The sequence below is a fragment of the Laetiporus sulphureus genome (assembly GCF_001632365.1).
Source record: "Laetiporus sulphureus 93-53 unplaced genomic scaffold LAESUscaffold_84, whole genome shotgun sequence".
In the NCBI taxonomy this organism is placed as follows: Eukaryota; Fungi; Basidiomycota; class Agaricomycetes; order Polyporales; family Laetiporaceae; genus Laetiporus; species Laetiporus sulphureus.
In genome coordinates, this window is record NW_024468593.1 from 75,100 (window position 1) to 90,266 (window position 15,167).

Below are 15,167 nucleotides of genomic sequence, written 5' to 3' on the forward strand. Positions count from 1 at the left end.
AGCGCTGACATGATGGGCGCTCAGCGCGCAGTGTCGACCCGCCGTTGGAGTGCCCTGGTAGGGATCTCGGCTGGATATACGCTCTTCGACTGTTTCGGAGGAGTGCATGATCACAAGGGGCAGGGCATAATGGACTGTTTCCGATGAACCACCGAGTCACATACAGGTCGCTGTAAGCTATGCTTATGCACTAGATCGCGGTATGTCACCATCGAACTCTCCGATTTCAGCGGTGATAACAAGGTCCTAGATGCGTGTACTTGACAACTCACCGTGACATTGACCATGTTTTGCTGAAATCATAGTTCACTACCGTCATTGCCATTCTGATTTTCGTACGGCAACGATCACCGGTAAGTGTTTAGTTACATATATGTGTAACAACGAAATGGCACTTGTATTAACCTGTGCATGCTTCAGGTCTGTGCGAGATGGTCCCAGATTCGGAATTATGCAATCAAGTGCCCGTAATTGTGCGGCTATCCTCGACCCAGAAGGTCTCTTTGCCGAATAATCGGATACAAATTTACTTCGGCCAGTCAGTCGTGGACGTAGCGCTCCTTCGTAGGTGCTCCACTCTGTGCGGATCTATCTGATAATCAATGCGGGACCTAGTTGTCGGGATGATGTAAGGTTAGCTCATCCTCCGATGTTTCACGCTTTTTACCACTTTCATTACTCGTTGCAGGCGCAACACTCATGTGGGATTGTAAATGGCTACATTTTCCACAATATTGAAAGTCCACTCTCCAGTGAACCCAGCCTCTCGTGGTACTAAGCTTCGGATGACGGGTTTTCTGCGCGGGGTTCTCAACGTGTATACCTTTCTTCATAGTGATCCCCTGCTTTCTTGGTATAACTTGCATTCAAAACTAGAATCAAAATCCGAGCGCGCAATTTCGGCAATAAGAAATAGGGGATTGCCGGAATGAATGCGATACCGTGGACAGTCCCAGGCGCGTGAATGTCATGATGAATGACTGTGTGCAGGGTCTATGTGCGTTTTTTCTACCTACTGACATTGCCAACCAAATGGCATGCCCTGTTTTCGAGCTGTCTTATAGGTGAAGCACCACATTTGCTCATCTTCTCCCTAGAGCATCCGCAGCTCTGGAGGTTAGTGTATCATACCAGCCAATCGGCAATCGGCAAGGCACTGATCTGCAATGCAACTAATACACACCTTGCTGCTGGATGATACAGCGAAGGCGCTCCGTTGCTCCCGGATATCATTTCCAAAGACTACGCGTCAATACTGGCGCCGGCGACTTTGAAAGCCTTAGTGACGTTGCAATTGATGTGGCGAGCGCAGTGTTCGACTGTCGTTGTCAGTTGTCATGCTTCAGTTTCCATTGCTCAAGATAGACACCGCTTCAGGGCATAAATAATTAAGTTCGTGCGCTGCTTAACTTCTGTCATGATCTGTGTTGATGGGATCTGCAAGGCGGCGCCGGTTTCCTATGCAGAGGCGCATGTGTCTTAAACTTGGATACAATTCTCCCGCTTTTGCAGGCCCTATACGCCGGCTCTACATGTAGCAGCATCCCGGGGATTGGAACGTCCGGCCGAGATTGCTCTACCTGGTGAACGCGGATCGATGGGCGCTCCCACCAAGGGTCAGTTTGAATGAATTTGTATAGACGCATGAACTCTAACAATTGTATTCGGCAGGGACCAAAGCGTCAAGTGGCATGCACCTTGATGAACGTGTTGCACGCCGCAATCAAGTACTATGGAGATAGTATGGAGAACAAACTCACCAGCGTGCGGTCGGTCGCCTCGGTTTCGAATGTGCGTAGAGTTTACAAATGTTTGCACTGCATCCAATTCACATCTGTACCCTTATCCTGAAGGGCATGCCTCATTCGTATGTCAGGACCCATCAACAGAGCATGTTGCATGACGAGTGCCTTGATTTATTGTGATCGAATGGGCGGCGTGCGTGACAGCTGTGGGGAGCTATGATGGCTAGACAAGAAACAGATTATTTGTATCAAGCCCATAGCGTCGGTGAGGTGAGTCGTTGAGAACGTTGACCTTTGAAATATAGACTTTTCGCTTATGCAAAGCGACTGCAAAGTAGGATGTTGTGGAAAGCACGAAACAACTTGCAGATTGTCACCTTCTAGGCTTCAGCGATCATCAGCCTCACGTCCCTGATCAGAGCGAAACTGGGCGCCGTCCTGAAAATCAGCTCGGAGGCGAGGAATCTTGGGTAAACCCCTCGCCTTGGATCTTCGGGTAGCGAGGGCACGCCAGAGCCTCCCAGAGCAAGGTTCGTCAAAGGCGCCGTGTTTCAATGCATGCGCACCTCCCGGTCCTGCCGCCATTTCAATAGGCTTGGGATTATTCTGCGGGTGCACCTCGGTCCCGGTGCTCCCAGCGTCTCGTCTAGTTTCTGCATATAAGAAGGTTGTCGGAACGGACTGCTCCTCACTTACTCGAGTCTGCAGTTGCATCTCCTTTGCAGAGTCCAACGTCTACAGTCGAAATGCAGTTCACCCAGCTCGCCAAATTCACCGCTCTCTCGCTCCTCGTTGCTGCCGTTCGCGGCGCACCTCAGCCTGAGGACGCTAAGCGCGATCTCGAGGCTCGTCAGTCCTATTCGGACGTTAGGATGACTTACTTCTACACTGGCAATCCCGGAACGTAAGTGTTCATCACCCTCACAGCCATACCTGGCCGATACTAACGTACTAAACAGCGGTGCCTGCGGTGGTCAGGAGTACGATACTCAATACGTGGGTATTGCGATCTCAAAATGTTCTTTCAAGTACTGACCGCGTTGGTAATAGATTGTTGCTCTGGATTCCGACGTAAGCATGTGCCTAATCGGCAATCGGCCTCATCTAATTTGAACGCCTGTAGTTGTACGATGGTGGAGCCAATTGCTACAAGACTATCACCATTGAGTACAATGGCCAGTCGACCCAAGCGTCCATTCTTGACGAGGTGAGTGCAAGATTTATTTGACCGCAGCATCGTACTTAGGTGTCGAACGAAGTGTCCCGGCTGCCCGTACGGTGGGCTCGACCTCACGCCCAGCTTGTTCGAGTACTTCGCTCCGCTCAGCCAAGGCGTGATCTACGGAGACTGGTACTACGACTGAGCGACCTGTTCGCATAATAGGAGAACCGCTTCCTTTTGAAAGCATAGTAACTGGTTCAAATTAGCTGTTCAGATGATTGTGTGACGAATGCTTGTCAAGTTGTCCTTGTGTACGAATAACTTTCTATGCTGTGCAGCGCTATCCTCCGATTTGCGTGATCACGATATCATTTAAGCCCCGCACATTAAAAACGCTAAGAGGGGTCTCCCTCAGTTGCGTTCGAGAGCCAGGCCGCCGGCGGGTCGGTATGCGTTACGTAGTATGGGTCGCATGACTCGCATCTCGTCTCGTCCTATGAATCCGCCGTTGATGAGTGGTTTTTGCCAGTCCTATAAAATGTACTCTTCAACTGAGTGACAATGGAAGTGGGGGACTGCATTGGGCATGCGAGCTGGAGCTAGTACCAGCACGTGACCGCGTCATGATAGTACGCACGAAGGCCTTTTCACTCTTCTACACAGTGCGTTTTTCGTAGTTGCAACCATGCTACGCCTGCAGCAAACGACATGTTTGGTTCTTGCGCTTTCTACCAGTCGAATATGACTAGTTGAGCGCTCCTTCTCGCCGTATCAGCTGGCATTCTGTGCCCATTTATCAGAGGTTGGGGCACGCACAAGCGAGTTGTAAGTCAGGGCACCAGCGAAAAGGGCAGTCTTCTTCGTCTGAGAAAGGCAAATATTGTGTCTGTTTGGCAGTCCTTTCGATGCTCAAGAGACGATCGCACGCTGCCGAGTATCTTAACGCTCATCGAGACGCGTAAGCCTGTCCTTGTCTCACACCCAACCCCACAGCCATGGCCGAGCGAGCGCGACGACTCATCAAACTCTTGGATGGAATTATCGGGGGCCGACAGCCCATTTCCGTGCAGAACGCGCCTCAATTCCTCGAAGCTATATGTGCACAGGCTGATGCAGCATCGTGTTTAAGCAAGATCATCGGGAGTCAGAGAGGCATCTCGTCCATCCAGTCCGCGATGCGATTTGATCTTTCACCCCGCTTTATGAACGGTCTTGCGTCCAATTTCCTACGCTATATCCGTGCTCCCGAGCTCCACACCATTGGTAACGGATCCTTCCTTCGCCAAATCATCGTCGCTATTGTCGAGCCACCCATCTTCTGGGATGCCTTTGTCAGTGCATTTCGGGACGGCGTTCTGCAAGAGAATGGGCAAGTATCCTTCGCATGGCTGCTTCATGAGCTCGTCTCGTTGCCTGTCGAGAAAGCCGGTCCGTATCGCGAGATCGCCGGAGATCAAGCGATACTGGACCGTCTTGTCTCGTCTCCGCATCCAGAGACAAGCAGCATCGCATCCCGGATCAAACGTATACTGTCGACATTTATCTCTACTGCACCTGCTGACAGCGACTACCAACCTGGTGGTCGGCACGACAATGATTTCGCAGACTACCGTTCGATCTCTATCCATCCAACTGCGGAGGAGATCCTTTCCAATGAACGACCGTTTCTCAGGCCTTCTTTCTTTTTGGAAGATCCAGATTCGCAGGAAGCTCGACTGGCCACCCATCTGGATAACCAGTTCCGCCTCCTCCGAGAGGACATGATTTACGAGTTGCGCGATGAGCTGCACATCGCACTCCGGAAGAAGAAGGGTAAGCTCCGGGGCTTGGTGATCGATGGCCTGAAGCTGGACGGCATGCACTGTGGCGCCGAAAACAACAGGACTCGGTGGGCGCTTGCCCTCGAATGTATCCACGACCTGCCGCCTCTCGCGAAAAAGAGCAAGTTCCAGGACCGGAAAGCGTACCTCGCCAAAGAGGGGCGCCACGTCTGCAGACACCAGGCGCTTGCCTGCCTGATTGTCGACGACGACGAGGTGGTCGCGTTCCCCACGATCTCGCGAAATGAAGACCTGCTGGCGCGCCAGCCGCCGGTGGTGCTTCTGTGTTTCGCAGGCGAAGCCAGCATCAAGCGGACACTTCTGAGGCTGAAGACTGCAAAGCGCATCAAGCTCATCCAGATCAACACGGCCGTCTTCTCTTACGAGCCAGTTTTGCGGGCACTGCAGGAGATGACGAATGTGCCACTTTCAGATGAGCTGCTTTCATGGACGGAGGAGAGCGAGATCACAACGCCAGCGTCTCAACCGGAGACCATTGTACAGTCTCTGCGGGAGAATCCTCGCCAGGATTTGCGTGGTGTACTGGGCATCATGCAATTGAAGCCGATTGAGCTAGATGAATCCCAGGCTGCGTCGCTGCAGTCCGCTCTGACGCAGAGGGTGTCATTGATCCAGGGTCCTCCAGGTTCGTCCATCACTATTCCAGCCTAATGTTCAACGTTGTTCACAACAGAGACGTAGGCACCGGCAAATCCTTCATCGGTGCTCTACTTGCAAAGGCCCTCCATGATAATGATCAGAAAATCCTCGTCGTCTGCTACACGAACCACGCCCTTGACCAATTCCTCGAGGATCTTCTTAACATTGGCATCCCGGAGAACAGCATCGTCCGCCTGGGCAGCAAGTCCACAGCGCGGACAGCTTCCCTCACCCTTCAGCAGCGGGGACGTGTGTACAGGATGTCCCGGACAGAGTGGGGCGAGGTCGACCAGCTCAAAGAGGCTGCGGAGCGCCTTGCGAAACATCTCGAGGACACGTTCACCCGGTACGTGTCAGCAACCGTATCGCTGGGTGAGATGCTTGAGTACCTCGAGTTCGAGTATCCCGAATATTGCGAGGCATTCACCGTCCCTCAGTCCATGGACGGCATGACGCTGGTGAAGAAGGGCGGCAAGGCTGTGGACAAGCTCTACTTGCTTAGCCAGTGGGTGCGCGGGTTCCATGCGGGTATATTCAGGAACCACGCCGTCGTGCGCGATGCTGCCAGTATCTGGAACATGCCACATGCTGCACGCAAGAACGTGATACAGAAGTGGCGGCAGGAGATACTAAAGGAGCAGATCGCGGAAATTTACGAGACGGGTGTGGCGTATCATGAGAAACTGAGCGAAATTGAGCGCCGGCTGGGACAGAATACGGCGGTGGTTCTGAGGAGTAAGAAGATCATTGCATGTACTACGACGGCTGCGGCGAAGTATGGGGAGGACATTCAGGCTGCAGCGCCTAACGTACTTCTCGTTGAAGAGGCAGGTGAGATTCTCGAAAGTCATATTCTGACCGCTCTAGGAAAGCAAACAGACCAACTCATCCTCATCGGCGACCATCAGTAAGTGTTCTGATGTTTTCGCCGTTCTCAGGTCTTTTAAAATAGTCTCGGATGGCTCTAGACAACTGCGCCCCAAAGTGCAGAACTATCTACTGACAGTGGAGAAGAATCTCGGCTATGATCTTAATCGGTCATTATTCGAGCGGCTCGTACTGAAAGGTTATCCGCACCAGACCCTCAGCTCTCAGCACCGCATGCGGCCAGAGATCTCTGCCCTAATCCGTCATCTGACCTACCCCGCTCTCATCGACGCTGACGATACGAAACAGCGGCCGAACCTGCGTGGCATGCAGAGCAACATCGTCTTCATCAACCATGCCCATCCGGAGGACGAGCACGCGCACACAGACCCAGGTGACGTATCAGACGTGTACGCGTCATCATCGAAGCGAAACACGTATGAGGCGGAGATGGTGCTCAAAATTGTGCGCTACCTCGCGCAGCAGGGTTATGGCACCGACAAGCTCGTCGTTCTGACGCCATATCTAGGACAACTGTTCCTTCTGCAGGAGAAGCTACGTGAGGAGACAGATCCTGTGCTAAATGATTTAGATTCGTTTGATCTTGTGCGTGCTGGACTGATACCCGAGGCTACCGCGGAGTTGGCAAAGAAGCCATTACGTCTTGCTACGATCGGTGAGTGTTCATCTAGATCGCCTGATTACAATACTTGATTGTCACCATGTTAGATAACTACCAAGGAGAAGAAAGCGATATCGTCATATGCAACCTGACGAGGAGCAATGTGGATCACGACATCGGGTTCATGTCATCGCCTCAGCGGCTTAACGTTCTCCTCTCGCGTGCGCGCAATGCATTGATCATTCTGGGCAACGCAGAGACATTCATGAATCCACGCAAGGGGGGCGAGACGTGGAATCAGCTCTTCGATTTGCTCAAGAAAGGTGCCCATGTATTCGATGGACTGCCGGTGCGCTGCGAGCGGCATCCCCAACGAGCAGCTCTTCTTAAGAATCCAATCGACTTCGACAACCTTGTGCCAGATGGCGGCTGTCAGGAGCCGTGGTGAGGGATTTCTTTCTCCTAGAAATTTTAATCTTGCTTAACGTAGCACAGCAACGCGATGCTGAGCTGCAACATCCACACCTGCCCATCTAAGTGCCATCAGCTCTCAGACCACTCCAAAATGCAGTGTGACAAGGTCCTCGTCGACACATGTCCCAAAGGCCACAAGCTCTCCTGGAAATGCCACCAAACCAAGCCACCGTTGTGCAAGAAGTGCGAGAAGGATGCGAAAGAGGACGATGAACGGCGCCAGCGCGAGTTTGCCTTGAAGCAGAAGCGTGATGCGGAGGATCAGGCGCATGCGAAAGAGCTCCAGAAGATCGAAGATGAGATAGAGCAGGAGCGGCAGCGCATACGGGATGCGCAGCTTGCTGAGGAACGCGCAAATGCGCTTTGGCAAAAGCAACGGGATCTTCAGGCAATGCGTGAGATGGCAGCCAGAGCTTCTACGCAAGCTCGTCCCGCAACACCCAGTCCCGCAGCTTCCAGTTCCAATGAGCCCGCGCCGAAAGCATCTAGCACTGGTGCCACACCGAAGACTGACTCCAAAGTAAAAGCTGCCTCCAAAGCAGCGGTGCCACCTTCGCAAGAGGCAGACAATCCAACGGCGCCAGCTGAGCCTGATGCGAGCGACGATGATACGGACGACCAGACTCCAACCTTCGAGTCCCCTTCAGAACAGGAATGGGAGCGGCAGAAATCAATCGAAGGCGCGAGCAATCAGTATATCGACGAGCTCATGCGAATGACTGGGCTAGAAGACGTCAAGGCGCAGATCCTGCAGATCAAGGCAAAGATCGACGTCGCGAGCCTGCAAGGCATGCCGCTTGCGAATGAACGATTCAATGTCGTTTTCCTTGGTAACCCGGGGACCGGTGAGTATTACTTGCTCAGAGCTATAACGCGACAGGCCTCATCGCGTTGTCGTTGCATTCAGGAAAGACTACTGTCGCGAGGCTCTACGCGAAGATTCTCGCGTACCTCAAGGTCATCCCAGGTATCACGTTCGTCGAGACTACCGGATCACGACTCGCGAACGACGGCGTTAACGGTACAAAAAAGGCAGTCGAGAATATCATCAACAGCGGCGGAGGCGCGCTCTTCGTCGATGAAGCGTACCAGCTCACCGGAGAAAACAATTTCCAGGGCAGCCAGGTGCTGGACTTTCTGCTCGCTGAGATGGAGAACAACGTCGGCAAGATCGTCTTCATCCTGGCGGGATACAGCAAGCAGATGGAGAAGTTCTTCGAGCACAACCCCGGCTTGACGAGCCGCGTTCCATATTCATTGAAATTCGCAGACTACACTGACGACGAGCTGCGACTCATGTTGCAGAGGCTGGTCGAGAAGCGATGGAAGGGGAAGATGCAGTTCCAGCGCGGAGCACATGGCTTGTATGCTCGGATAGCGGTGCGCCGTCTGGGACGCGGACGCGGACGCGAGGGCTTCGGCAACGCTCGCGCTCTCGAGAACATGCTTGCGAAGATCACAGGGCATCAGGCCGACCGTCTGGCCTCTGAGCGAAAGAAGGGACAGAATCCTGACGTCTTCTTGCTCACGAAAGAAGACCTGATTGGGCCTGACCCCTCGAAAGTCATGCTTGAGAGCGACGCCTGGAAGGAACTGCAATCCCTCATTGGCCTTGAAACTGTCAAGGACTCCATTCGCAGCTTGTTTGATAGGATCGCGCAAAACTATCGCCGTGAACTTGTAGAGAAGGAGCCCATCCAGGTGTCTCTGAATCGAGTCTTTATTGGCTCGCCGGGAACGGGAAAGACGACGGTCGCGAAGCTCTATGGGCAAATCCTGGCCGATCTCGGTATGCTAAGCAACGGTGAAGGTGAGAAACTAATTTGCTCCTGTCGGTCCGGGTGCGGATGTGCTGATAGCGTTTACGTTACGCACTAGTCATAGTGAAGAATCCTGCGGACTTTGTTGGCTCTGTCCTTGGAGAGTCGGAGAAAAATACCAAGGCAATCCTGGCAGCTACCATGGGGAAGGTCTTGGTTATCGACGAGGTCAGAGGATGATATAACTCTTGACACCTACTGATGAATATGCGTAGGCATACATGCTCTACGGAGGCGCAGGGAGCGCTGGAGGAGGAAAGCAAAGTGACCCATACAAGACTGCCGTGATTGACACGATCGTGGCCGAGGTCCAAAGCACGCCTGGCGAGGATCGCTGCGTGCTGCTGCTTGGTTACAAGGAACAGATCATGGAGATGTTCCAGGTGACCGGTTTACGTTAATGTCATTGTCACGCGCTGACACGTTCAACAGAATGTCAACCCCGGTCTATCACGCCGGTTCGCCATCGAGAACGCGTTCCAGTTCGAAGACTACTCGGACGCTGATCTGAGAAAAATCCTCGACAAGAAACTCAAAGGACAGCAGCTGCAAGCGACCGACGCAGCCAAGAACGTCGCGATCCAGGTCCTCAGCCGTGCTCGTAACCGGCCCAATTTTGGAAATGCAGGCGAGGTAGAGAACATCCTCGGCCAAGCAAAGGCGCGCTTCCAGCAACGGCAGTCGGCGCTGCCCGTGGAACGACGCCCGTTCGACGTGCTATTTGAGCCTCAGGACTTTGACCCGGAGTTTGATCGTGATGCGCGGGCGTCGATGAACTTGAAAAAGCTGTTCGAGGACGTTATTGGGTGCGAGGCGATTGTGGAGAAGCTGGGGCGGTTCCAGGATACGGCGCGCAAGATGAAGGCGCGAGGGATGGATCCTCGACAGGAGATACCGACGAACTTTATTATGAAAGGTCCTCCGGGTGCGTACACGATTCCTCTTCCCAAAGCTATGGATGATGATGACCGGTCCGTTTTGCAGGCACGGGCAAGACGACCACTGCGCGCAAGCTCGGCCAAGTGTTCTACGACATGGGGTTCCTCTCCTCTATCGAAGTCATCGAATGCAGCGCCTCAGACCTCGTGGGCCAGTACGTGGGCCAAACCGGCCCCAAGACAAAGTCCCTGCTCGAGAAGGCCCTCGGGCGGGTGCTCTTCATCGACGAGGCCTACCGGCTCGGCGACGGACCCTTTGCGAAAGAGGCCATCGACGAGCTGGTCAGCTTGCTCACGAACCCGCAGTTCTACAAGAAGATCGTGGTGATACTTGCCGGATACGATCAGGACATGAATCGGCTGCTCGCGATCAACTCTGGGCTGTCGAGCCGGTTCTCGGAGGAGATTGTGTTCCCGAACATGACCTCGGAGCGGTGCCTCGAGGTTCTCAAGGCGGAGCTTGGCAAGAAGCAGATCCGTTGTCGTGCGCTGGACGACATGGCCTCGAAGGGCTATGCGGCGATGGTGCAATCGATCGGGGAGCTATCTGCGTTGCCGTCGTGGGGGAACGCCCGGGACGTCATTACACTGAGCAAAAGGATGGTCAGCTGCGTCTTTGACCGCCTGGCAGACGACGAAGATGAGAACGGCGAACTCGAGTTGATACAGGAGGATGTGATTACGTGCATGAGAGAGTTACTGAAGGAACGGAGAGAGCGTAACGTGAATGTACCCCGCGACCCGGCATCCGCGTATTTTGATCAGCTCAAGCAGCAACAGCAGCAAATGCCGGGGGCGGCACCGCCTCCTCCGTCTATCCGAACTGCACAAGCTCATCGCACCGAAAGCGTTGCTCCAAAGCCTGCGCAGGAGCAAGAGGAGGAGCAAAGCACGGAGGACGGGCGAGATGCGGGAGTCACGGAAGAGACGTGGCGCCAGCTGCAGATGGACAAGCTCGCGCAGGAGCAGGAAAAACAGCGTGCAAAGGAGGAGGTCGCGAGGTTGGAGCGGGAGATGGAGGAGACGAAGAGACGGGAGGAGGCGCTGCGTCAAGTTATGAAGAAGTTGGCAGAGGCTCGCGCGAAGAGCGCGGCGGAGGAGGACGAGCGGAGACGGAAGCTGGAGGCGGCGCGTCTGAAAGAGATCGAGGCTCGTGCAGAGCGTGAGAGACGGGAAGCGGCGCTGAGGGCAGTGAGAGAGGCAGAGGAGAAGCGGAGGCGGCAGGAGGCGCAGGTTCAGATGAAGCTGCGGCAAATGGGGGTTTGTGTTGCGGGGTTCCAGTGGATCAAGCAGGCGAGCGGATATAGATGTGCGGGTGGATCGCACTTTGTGGGCAATGGATCGTTGGGTATCTGATGAATATTGTATATTTCATACCGTCGAATAGAGTTTCTTGCCATTTGGAGCATTGCCAGCAGAATTATCATGTGCAGTATGGACCATTGAATATGAATATTGATGGAAGCGAGCAGCCCAATGGAGAGGGTTGCATCGAGTCCGCAACGGAGGGCAAATTCGCGAGTACGTGATGGACGTAAAGTGCTGTAAATGTCTGTTGTAGTACGTGCTTAGGATTTTAGCAGCGAGTGATGCTGGAGTTTTAGAACGAGCATGACGTGGATTACGTGAGTCACATCGAGTGTTGCGTGACCATGCGCGTCTCGGAGCGCGTGCTATATACAGCTAACCACCACTGCGGCAGCGTGACTAGGTCTCTACGGCTACTCCAGTCTACAACCCTTGTCCATCGCGCGCCCTAATCCCACGCGTCCGCCTACCGCTCCGACGAGCGACCGTCGCCCTAGCCACGTTCTTCCCACCGCCACTGCCCGTCACCTCCGCAGACGCCTCTGAATCCGCCTCAACGACGGCTTGCTCCTCTACCGAATCGCTTTGGGAAGCGTGCCCGTCGGTCGCCGCAGGATCGTGCGACCGCTCTTGTGCACTGCGTTCGCCTCCAGGTTGTCCTTCAGGTGCTCGCGCCGGCGCAATCGCCCGCAGCCGCTCGGATTTGCGGATGCCTACGTCGACAGAGGATGTACGTGCGGCCGCTTGACGACGCGCCTTGGCTATGGATGCCTTTCCGCCGCTCCCGCGATCTTCAGGGCGCGCGTCGAGCGACGAGGAGACAGCTTGCTCTATCGCAGAGGCGCTTGCCAAAGACTGACCGTGTCCGTCTGTGCTTGCGGCATCGTTGGACTCGTCCTCGTCGGCATCTTTGGCTACTACGTGCTGTGAGGCAAACGCCGCGCTTGAGGGCCCCTCATCCGAGACGCGAATTCGTAGTGCCGGGGAAGGGATGGCAGATCGCGAACTGGGCTTTGACGTAGACACTTTCATGCCGTCGACGTTCTCTCTACCGACGTCGACCGACTGACTGACAGCTTGCTCTGCTGCTGTGACGGCCCCGGATGGCTCAGCATCATCCGTTGCGTTCGCTATGTCGCGTGAGTGGCCCTCTATGGCACCTCCAGATGGCTGTCCGCCGTCCGCGGGCATCGTGCCATTCCAGGGACGACCACGAGATGGACCTCCGCCGTTGTCTTCATCGAATAGGTAAGCAGGATCCGTGCACGACTGGCCGTGGACGAACAAAGGAGGGTTTTGCGGCGCACGCGGAGCCGCAGCGAGGCGAACGGCAAGTCCTCTCTGGTCGCGATCCCCATTCGCCGGTGCAGGGAGCGTGTTCTCGATGTCCTCCAGCACCGAAGGAGGCACACCGGCGATGGTACTCTTGCCTTTGACGGCCTGGCCGCAGCTGGGACAGCACGACTCTATTGGCATGGTCTGGCAAGCGGCCTCCTTTCTTTCCGGTTTCTTGTCGCCTCTGCCTTGGGCTTTCTTCTTTTTGCTGGCCGACTGGGTCCGCACTCGAGGGGCCGGGAGCCGTATTGAGAGCGCAGACGATCGCTCGTCAAGATCTTGCACTAGATACGCCTGCATCAGACACTGAACGGCAAGCGTGAGATGCTTCTTACCTGTTTGCGCGAGGTGAGCCTTGACGTCCACATCGAGCGGAGCCCGGATGGCGTACTTTACGTCTGCATCGCCTCAAAATATCAGCGGTGGGACTGTCGAGATGACAGTAGACGCACCGAGGTCGAACGTGAAATCCTCATACTCTAGCTGGCTGCCCTTCCGTGTCTTCGCGTTCTCCATCGCACCGCTACACAGCCTCTGCAACAGCAGGACGTTACATTCGTAGAACATGTCGACGAGCGACGCTAGGAGCTGCAGCACTCCGTTAGCACACGCCGCAGCCCCGAGCCCAAGGGACACGCACAATGGGGACTTTGGCGTCCACTTGCTCGCTCCGCAGCTTGAGCTCGTCGCTCAGAAACGTGAGCGCCCACTGGCGGAGGGCGTGCGTCTGGCGGCTTGACGGCGCGCTCTCTACGGTCTGATCCCCGCTCACGCCGAGATCGTCCATCCCGAGTATCGTTGGGTATTCGAACTGACGATCGGAGGTACCGTGAGGTGTGCGGATCGGGAACGGAGGTGGGATGCACGCTTACGTTGAGTCTGAGCAGGTGGTCGCGGATTGTGCAGCGTCGGGTGTCGGGAGATGGTGGGAGGGTTTCGGTGCTTGTTTTCATCCAGATTTTGATTCGCTGCGGCGTGGTCAGGAGGGCCGTGGTCGAGCGGGCGCACGCACCTCTTTACGGTTCAGTCCGTCTGTGTGGCTGGGGTTGGCGACGGTGCCGCTGGCGAGCGATGCGTCCGGAGATGGCGCAGAGTTGTTTTTGAAGACGATGTCGAGCAGCGAGCTTGAGGCGCGTGCTGCGTCTGGGACGGGGTACGGCGCGGCGGTATGTGGGCTCGAGCGCTGTAGGGCTGAATAAAAGGCGGCCTCGCCTTGAGTCTCTTCTATGCCACTCGAGGGCGCCTTGCCAGAAAACCACGCAGCGCTCCCATGGGCATGCGCCACGGCCTTTCCCTTACCCTGCACGTCCGCGGTCGACCATGATGCGTCGTGGGGTGACAGGAACGTGTCGTGCGCGCGTGCGTAGTCCTTTACCGGTGGGACCGGGGGCGACGGTTCGTTTAGCCTAGCCGTTCGGTAAATGGTTTGTCAAGGTTGCTTTTGGAGGATGAGAAGCTCACGTGAGAGTAAGATGCCCCGGTAAGTGCTGCGATCCTTGGTCTGCTGCGGGTTCTTCTGTCCGGCTGGAGTTGGTCAAGTGAGAGACGCGGGTGCCATTCAGAGGTCGGGTGACTTACAAGATAGAATTGGCGGCTTCCTGAGGTGTGAAACGCCGCGGTCCCGGTTCGCGAGCATTGTCGGGGAGATACCTGAGCGTGAGTGGCGGCTCAGCTGTATTCGGTGCGGTGAGCGAAAGGATCATTATTCATACATGGCAGCACTGTTTGACGAGTTGGCAACGCTTTGGGGATTGTCAGCCGCCGATTGCTGGACTTCTTGGTGGGTTGTCTCGGGTTCTTCTGGGGGATTGCGTATGAGCAAGTAGCGCACCGGGACTGGGAGCGGCGCCGGGTGCATTTTCTTATGTCAATGAGCAAAGTGATGACTCGGATGGAAGTGTGTGCAGGGTATGCAGGTGCCAATGCGAGTGGTCTTGGGTGCGGCGATGGCGGTAGAGAGCGACGCCACTCGAGACTCGAGAGGACAAAGGATGGACGCGATCGTGGGACTCGTGTTGGAACCCCGCATTGTGCGTGCATATTCGCGGACGGGTGTGTCATTGCCTCTGTTCATCGTGAGCTGCGTGCGGTCGAGAGGCGAGCAGCAGTGTTGGATAGACCATCGATATGGGGTTACGTATATGGGAATGACTCTGCTACCAGCTAATCCCTACCAGCTCTCGAGCTGGCGGTTTTTCTGCATCTTAAAGAGTCCTTGTTGTCAATTTAATCCCTCGTGTTGGAGACGAATAAGCAGCCTGGCCGCCATAAGTGGTGAGCGCTGAGCGATGGCACTGCCTTGGGTTAAGTGAAGAGAAAGACCTCGGCACCGCTCAGCGCACCTCGTGTCCGCGATAAAGGTCAGTAGACACGACAGCGTCTGCATATCGAGTCTATGTAACGAGTGGCGGTGAGT

The 15,167-nt window shown here is 55.1% G+C and overlaps 4 protein-coding genes across 4 annotated transcripts; 3 read left to right on the forward strand and 1 right to left on the reverse strand.

Moving 5' to 3' along the window:
- The first annotated feature begins 553 nt into the window (after positions 1-553).
- Positions 554-1,010, forward strand: LAESUDRAFT_732366 (uncharacterized protein). The gene is made up of 2 exons (XM_040910227.1): positions 554-633; positions 689-1,010. The coding sequence occupies exon 2, from the start codon at positions 714-716 to the stop codon at positions 930-932; it is 219 nt and encodes a 72-aa protein (XP_040758090.1). The 5' UTR covers positions 554-633; positions 689-713; the 3' UTR covers positions 933-1,010.
- A 1,481-nt stretch (positions 1,011-2,491) lies between these two features.
- On the forward strand, positions 2,492-3,109 carry LAESUDRAFT_764705 (uncharacterized protein; the record flags this gene model as incomplete). Its single annotated transcript, XM_040913488.1, has 5 exons — positions 2,492-2,649; positions 2,705-2,741; positions 2,796-2,816; positions 2,869-2,952; positions 3,005-3,109. 5 exons carry the CDS (start codon positions 2,492-2,494, stop codon positions 3,107-3,109), a joined length of 405 nt encoding a protein of 134 aa, XP_040758091.1.
- A 574-nt stretch (positions 3,110-3,683) lies between these two features.
- Positions 3,684-11,652, forward strand: LAESUDRAFT_558553 (P-loop containing nucleoside triphosphate hydrolase protein). The gene is made up of 11 exons (XM_040902943.1): positions 3,684-3,732; positions 3,901-5,373; positions 5,430-6,294; positions 6,356-6,930; positions 6,984-7,320; positions 7,372-8,195; positions 8,258-9,160; positions 9,229-9,338; positions 9,386-9,553; positions 9,603-10,095; positions 10,155-11,652. Exons 2-11 carry the CDS (start codon positions 3,903-3,905, stop codon positions 11,462-11,464), a joined length of 7,056 nt encoding a protein of 2,351 aa, XP_040758092.1. The 5' UTR covers positions 3,684-3,732; positions 3,901-3,902; the 3' UTR covers positions 11,465-11,652.
- A 187-nt stretch (positions 11,653-11,839) lies between these two features.
- Positions 11,840-14,609, reverse strand: LAESUDRAFT_764707 (uncharacterized protein; the record flags this gene model as incomplete). Its single annotated transcript, XM_040913489.1, has 8 exons — positions 11,840-13,149; positions 13,204-13,339; positions 13,392-13,562; positions 13,624-13,719; positions 13,764-14,157; positions 14,213-14,275; positions 14,330-14,401; positions 14,464-14,609. The coding sequence occupies 8 exons, from the start codon at positions 14,607-14,609 to the stop codon at positions 11,840-11,842; spliced, it is 2,388 nt and encodes a 795-aa protein (XP_040758093.1).
- Between the last annotated feature and the right edge of the window lie 558 nt (positions 14,610-15,167).

Coding starts and splice junctions, on each gene's coding strand:
- LAESUDRAFT_732366 (XM_040910227.1), top strand. CDS start 714: ATGGCTACATTTTCCACAATATTGAAAGTCCACTCTCCAGTGAACCCA.
- LAESUDRAFT_558553 (XM_040902943.1), top strand. CDS start 3,903: ATGGCCGAGCGAGCGCGACGACTCATCAAACTCTTGGATGGAATTATC. Junction 5,374..5,429: donor ATTGATCCAGGGTCCTCCAG/GTTCGTCCATCA, acceptor ACAGAGACGTAG/GCACCGGCAAATCCTTCATC. Junction 9,554..9,602: donor AGATCATGGAGATGTTCCAG/GTGACCGGTTTA, acceptor CACGTTCAACAG/AATGTCAACCCCGGTCTATC.